The sequence below is a fragment of the Muscardinus avellanarius genome, assembly GCF_963383645.1.
Source record: "Muscardinus avellanarius genome assembly, chromosome: X".
Taxonomy (NCBI): domain Eukaryota; kingdom Metazoa; phylum Chordata; class Mammalia; order Rodentia; family Gliridae; genus Muscardinus; species Muscardinus avellanarius.
Window position 1 is genome coordinate 39680181 of NC_137792.1, and position 6703 is coordinate 39686883.

A 6703-nucleotide genomic window follows, 5' to 3' on the forward strand; every position below is an offset into this window, starting at 1 on the left:
TTGTGGATTCATTGTTGGCGTAAAGAAAAGCTACTGATTTCTTTAGGTTGATTTCGTATCCTGCGACTTTGCTGAATTTGTCAATCAGATCCAGAAGTCTTTTGGTTGAGTTCTTAGGTCTTCCAGATAAAAGATCATGTCATCTGCAAATGAGGATAATTTTAATTCCTCTCTTCCTATGTGAATTCCTTTGATTTCCTTCTCTTGTCTTATTACTGTGGCAAGGGTCTCAAGGACTATATTGAAAAGGAGTGGTGATAGTGGGCATCCTTGTCTTGTTCCTGATTTTAGAGGAAATTCTTGCAGTTTTTCCCCATTCAATATAATGTTGGCTTTGGGTTTACAGTATATTGCCTTAATGATATTGAAGTACGTTCCTTCTATCCCAATTTTTTGCAGTGTTTTTAACATAAATGGGTCTTTGATTTTGTCGAATGCATTTTCAGAATCTATTGCTATGATGATGTGGTTTTTGTTCTTGGTTCTATTTATGTGGTGAATAACATGTATTGATTTGCGTATGTTGAACCAGCCTTGTTTTTCTGGGATAAAACCAACTTGATCATGATGTATTATTCTCTTGATATAGTTTTGAATGCGTATGGCTGGTATTTTGTTTAGAATTTTTGCATCTATGTTCATTAAGGATATTGGTTTGTAGTTTTCCTTTCTTGAGGTATCTTTATTCGGTTTGGGGATTAATGTGATACTGGCCTCATAGAAGGAATTTGGGAGAGTTCCATCTCTTTTAATTTCCAGGAACAAGTTCTGAAGTATTGGTATTAGTTGTTCACAGAAGGTTTTGTAAAATTCAGTTGGAAACTCATCTGGGCCTGGGCTTTTCTTTGGTGAAAGAATTTTTATTGCCATTTCTATTTATTTTGTTGCTATTGGTTGGTTTAGGCTTGCTATGTCCTCTTGGTTGAGTTTAGGTAGGTTAATTGTGCTTAGAAATCTATCAATTTCTTCCATGTTTTCAAGTCTATTGAAGTATAAATTTTTAAAGTAGTTTCTGATAATCTTTTGAATTTCTTCACTATCTGTGGTGATATCTCCTTTTTCATTTCTAATTTTGATAATTTGCATTGATTCTCTTTTTCTTTTGCTTAGGTTGGCCATGGGCTTATCAATTCTATTAATGTTTTCAAATAACCAACTTTTTGTTTTATTGATTCTTTGAATTGTTTTTTTTTCTTTATTTCATTTATTTCTGCTCTAATTTTAATAATTTCTTCCCTTCTGCTGGCTTTGGGAATAGACTGTTGTAGTCTTTCTAGGTCCTTGAGTTGTGTCATTAGGTTCTTTACTTGGTGGTTCTCTGTCCTTCTTATGTGGGCACTCAATGCAATAAATTTTCCTCTTAGTACTGCCTTCATAGTTCCATAGAGTTTGGTAGGTTGTGTCTCTGTTTTCATTTGTTTCCATAAATTTCTTTATTTCTTTCCTAATTTCCACTCTTACCCATTCATCATTCAATAGTGTATCATTCACTCTCCATGTATTTGAATAATTTCTTTTGAGTTTCCTATTGTTGATTTCTACTTTTATTCCATTATGGTCTGAAAAGATGCAGGGAATTATATTACATCTTTTGAATTTGCTGGCACTTTCTTTGTGTCCCAGTATGTGGTCTATTTTGGAGAAGGTTCCATGGGCTGCTGAAAAGAATATGTATTCTGTAGTTCCTGGCTGAAATATTCTGTAAATGTCTATTAGGTCCATTTAGTTTATGGTTTTCTTTAGTTCTAAGGAGTCTTTACTCATCTTTTGCCTTGAAGATCGATCCAGTGGTGTGAGAGGCATATTAAAGTCTCCCAGAATTATTGTATTTGGGTCTATTTGGGATCTGATGTCCAGAAGGGTTTGTTTTACAAATGTGGTTGCACCCGCGTTTGGGGCATAAATATTTACTATCATTATATCTTCTTGGTGTATTGTTTCTTTTAATAAAAGGAGGTGCCCTGATTTGTCTCTTCTGATGTGTTTTAGTTTAAAGTCTTTTTTGTTGGATATCAGGGTTGCTACCCCTGCTCTTTTTTGGTCTCCAATAGCATGGTATAACTTTTTCCATCCTTTCATGTTCAGTCTGTGAATGTCTTTGGCTATGAGGTGAGTTTCTTGCAGACAGCATATATATTTTGTTGTTGTTGTTGTTGTTGTTGTTGTTGTTTTTGGTAGTACTGGGGTTCCTGGAAGCCCTTCTACCTCCGGGCTACACTCCCAGACCTATTTTTACATTTTTATTTGGAAACAGGGTCTTCTAAGCCAGCACGCGCGGCTGGCTTCAAACCTGCGCAATCCTCCTGTCTCTGCCTCCCAAGCACGGGGACTACAAGTGTGCGCCACCATACCCGGCAACAGCATATATTTGGATTATGTTTTTTAATCCACATTGCCAATCTATGTCTTTTGATTGGTGAGTTAAGTTTTTTGACGTTAAGAGATATTATTGAAATATGATTTTTGTTTTCTGCCATTTTGTGTTCTGTCTACTCTTGGGTGGTTTGGTCTTTCTTCTTTACTTAAATGGCCAATTATTAACTTCCTCTCTTCTCTGGTTCTGAAGTCTGCTTCTTTTTTCTTCCTTATGGTTTATTTCTTTAAGCATTTTCTCTAGTGTTGACTTTTAATTCATGAATTTTTTGAGATTCTGTTTATCCTGAAAGACTTTGGTTTCACCATTGATTTTGAATCATAGTTTTGCTGGATAGAGTAGTTTTAGTTGGAAGTTATTTTCTTCCAGGGTCTGAATCACGTCGTACCAGTCTCTCCTAGGATTCATGACCTGGGTTTTATAGGCTGGGGTGATTCTTATTGTTTTGCCTCTATATGTCACCCGTCCTTTTGTTCTCACTGCTTTTAAGATTCCTTCCTTGGCCTCTATGTTGGTCATTTTGGCTATTATGTGGTGTGGGGAGGTCCTTTGGTCCTGTCTCAATGGTGTTCTGTATGCCTCCTGGACATGAAGGTCCAAGTCTCTTTCCATGTTTGGAAAATTCTCTGAAATTATTTCTTTGAAGAGATTACAGGTGCCCTTGGTCTATACCTCTATCCCTTCTTCAATGCCTATTATCCATAAGTTAGGATGCTTCATATTATCCCATATTTGCTGGATGTTTAGGTTTTGTTGCTGTAAAGATTTCTGTATATCGCTGACTGTGCTTTCTGTTTTTGATGTACTGTCTTCTAACATTGATATTCTGTTTTCCATTTCATCTAATCTTCCAGAATTTCTTTCTATTGCTGTCTTCATTTCACTTATTGACTTTTTCATTTCATTCCAGACCTCTTTCTAATTCTTTCTTAGTGTTTCCAACTCATCTTTCATCTCCTCTAGACTTGTTTTAAATCCTTTCATCATATTGTAAATCAAGATTCGAAACTCTCCTTATTGCATTTCTTGTAGGTCAGTATTCGTGACTTCTGTCGTTTCTCCACTATTCCTGGTTCTCATATTTTCAAAGTTCTCAGGCCTGTTCTTCTGTTGTCTTCCCATTGATTGTGGGTATTGTGTATAATCCAATCTTAGTAGTAGGGATTTAGATGAGTTAACAGGTAAGCAGTACTTTTCTGAGTGGTGAGGATTGGGTGATGGTGGAGTAGCAGGGGTCAGAAGTCAGGAAGCATGAAGACCAAAATTTTGTTTCTCTGCTTCACAAAATCACAGTAAACAGTAGGCAATGCCAACGGTTGTTGAGTGCGCTGTCGCGGACTCCATGAACCCACTGCCACCACTGAAGGCAATATGTTTTCGCTGCCACACCCTTGGCTGTGAGGCTGGTGTATTTCTTTTTTGGTTTTGAGCTCTGCTCTGAGTCCCTGGAGGGCATGCTGAGCCCAGCCTCTGGGAGCTTTAGACGTGCCTTGCGCTGAAAAAACTGCTGAATTACACCTGGCTGTTCCACAGCTGCTCACCGCAGCTCCTTGTCCACCCCTCCTCTCTGGAGCCTGATGGCTGGATGAGTGTGCTGATCTGGAGTCGTCCAGTAAATTCTCCGCTGCCAGCGGCAGTATGGCACTGCTGCCATGTCCAGGCCCTTAGGATGGCATATCTCCTCTCCGGTTCTGAGCTCTGTTCTGAGTCCCCCTTCTCTCTGGAGCCTGGCGCTGCGAGGGAAGATGGCGCCGGCGGCGCAGCGCCGTCGCCATTGGAATGTGGGCTGGTTTCCTCTCTGGTGTCTGGCCGTTCTTCTAACCTTCCTTCTCTCTGTCCCTTGTACTTACAGTTTTTATTTCTCTGCTGGTGATGTTTTCTGGCTATGAAAAGTGCTGATTTTGTAGTAATAAGGATCAATTGTTAGCGGGATTAGTAAACGCCGCTTTACTTGGTTGCCATCTTCCCAGAAGTCCTTATATTATTTATTTTGATACAGGATCTAAGTTGCTGAGGCTGGCCTCCAACCTGTGATCCTCCTGTCTCAGTATCACAAGCACCTAGATTACAGGTGTGCACTACTATGTCTGACTCGGTGATTTGAATATAATGCACTTAGTTGTAGATTTCTGGGTTTTTTCCTACATAGAATTCACTGAATTTATTATTCACATATATTAATATTTTCATCAAATTTGGGATATCTCCAGCCATTATTTCTGAAATATTTTTCTGCCACTTCCGCTATTTACTCTCCTGTTCAATTTCCAGAATCCTGAAGTGGTTGTTTTCTACAATCTTACCGGTTTATCACTGCTTTTTTTTCTATGGTGCTGGGGATTGAACCCAGGGGTATTCTACCTCTAAGCTGAACCCCCAGTTCTTTTTTTTTATTTTAAAACAGGGTCTGGCTAAGTTTCTGAGAGTCTTGCTAAGTTGCTGAGGCTGGCCTCAAACCTGAGGTCCTCCTGTCTCAGCTCCTCAGGTACTGAGATTACAAGTGTGTGCCACCACACCCATATTATCATTGCTTTTTAAGGAGGGGATTTTCTGAGCTTCTGTAGTAGCTGACTTTAATACCTAACACTTCCATATCAAGTGCTAACAGAAAAGATGAGAAAGCAGACGATGAATGGTCTTGAGGAATGATTGATTTTCAAAACGTTTTTGTGTGTGTGTGTGTGTTCTCTTCTAGTCTTTTATTAATATATAATTTTTTTTAATTTTTTATTGGTGCACTGTATTCATACATCATAGTGGGATACAAAGAAAACTTTTGTAGACATACATGCACACATCGCCAGTCAACCCCCACCCGATCCCCACCCCATTCCCTCCCCATCCCTCCTTCCCATGCTTGGCTTAGTGGTTGACATCTAGTATTATAGCAATTTGTCCAAAATTAAAAATGATAATCTCGGCAACTACCGCCTCTGCCTCTGGGAGTTGAAGTTTCCGAAGGAGGACTCGCGAGCGCTCGCAAGGCCACGCCGGAGGGTCCTTCTGAAGGCACTCCCACGTTCCCCATCAACTCCTCAGTGCGTTGTTTTTCAGAGGCAGCAAATAATGTCATCTGAAATGTCACCAACATGTATTGAGACTTGTAATGTTGAAAGGAAACAAGACTTAAGTGAAGATGAAAAAGAGAAGCAGAAACCAAGATTAGATGAAGGGACTGAACCAATATCTAAACGGCAAATGAAGAAGCTAATAAAACAGAAACAATGGGAAGAACAGCGAGAACTCCGCAAACAAAAGCGGAAAGAAAAACGCAAGAGAAAGAAGTTAGAACGACAATTTCAACTGGAATCAAATTCAGATGGAAATGACAGAAAACGTGTTCGAAGACATGTTGTTCATAGTACCCTCCGCCTTATCATTGACTGTAGTTTTGACGATTTGATGGTATTAAAGGATATTAAGAAACTTCATAAGCAGATTCAGCGATGTTATGCAGAAAATCGACGAGCACTACATCCTGTGCAGTTCTACTTGACAAGCCATGGGGGCCAGCTGAAAAAGAATATGGATGAAAATGACAAAGGATGGGTCAACTGGAAGGATATCCACATCAAACCGGAACACTATAGTGAACTTATGAAAAAAGAAGACCTGATTTATCTTACATCAGATTCACCTAATATATTGAAGGAATTAGATGAATCAAAGGCATATGTGATTGGGGGATTAGTAGATCACAACCATCATAAGGGATTCACCTTTAAACAAGCCTCAGATTATGGAATTAATCATGCACAGCTCCCCCTTGGAAATTTTGTGAAGATGAATAGTCGGAAAGTCTTGGCAGTTAATCATGTATTTGAGATTATTCTGGAATACTTGGAGACGAGAGACTGGCAAGAAGCATTTTTTACTATCTTACCTCAGCGGAAAGGAGCTATTCCCACCAATCAAGGGGGTGAAAGTTCTTCCCAGAGCAAGCAGTCTGCCGGGGCTGAATGTGGATCGGACAGTGATTATAGTGAGGAGGAATGCAGCAGAAATGAAACAGATTCACCAAGTCAAGAAGAAAAGCAGGATAAAGAAAATAGTGCTGAACCTGCAGCAAACTCTGCACTCCAGTGATGTAGCCTGGCTTTAGCTTAAGGGAGAATTAGGAGAAAGTAATGTTTTTCACAGAATATTCTAATTGGAAGACAATTTTATTTCTGTTTGAATTTTTAAACTTTTCTTTAAAAAGCTAAATGATACTAAAAAACATTGATTTTTTTATCATTTTAAAATTGTTTTCTAAACCTCAAATAAGAGTTTTAGAGAATTTTGATTAGTATACCTTTATTGTCTTTTTGTTTACTGGAATGTATTTTT

The 6703-nt window shown here is 38.8% G+C and overlaps 1 protein-coding gene across 1 annotated transcript; it reads left to right on the forward strand.

Moving 5' to 3' along the window:
• Nucleotides 1-5440: 5440 nt before the first annotated feature.
• Nucleotides 5441-6460, forward strand: LOC308278855 (tRNA methyltransferase 10 homolog A-like; the record flags this gene model as incomplete). The annotated part of the gene is made up of 1 exon (XM_080718859.1): nucleotides 5441-6460. One exon carries the CDS (start codon nucleotides 5441-5443, stop codon nucleotides 6458-6460), a length of 1020 nt encoding a protein of 339 aa, XP_080574985.1.
• Nucleotides 6461-6703: the final 243 nt, after the last annotated feature.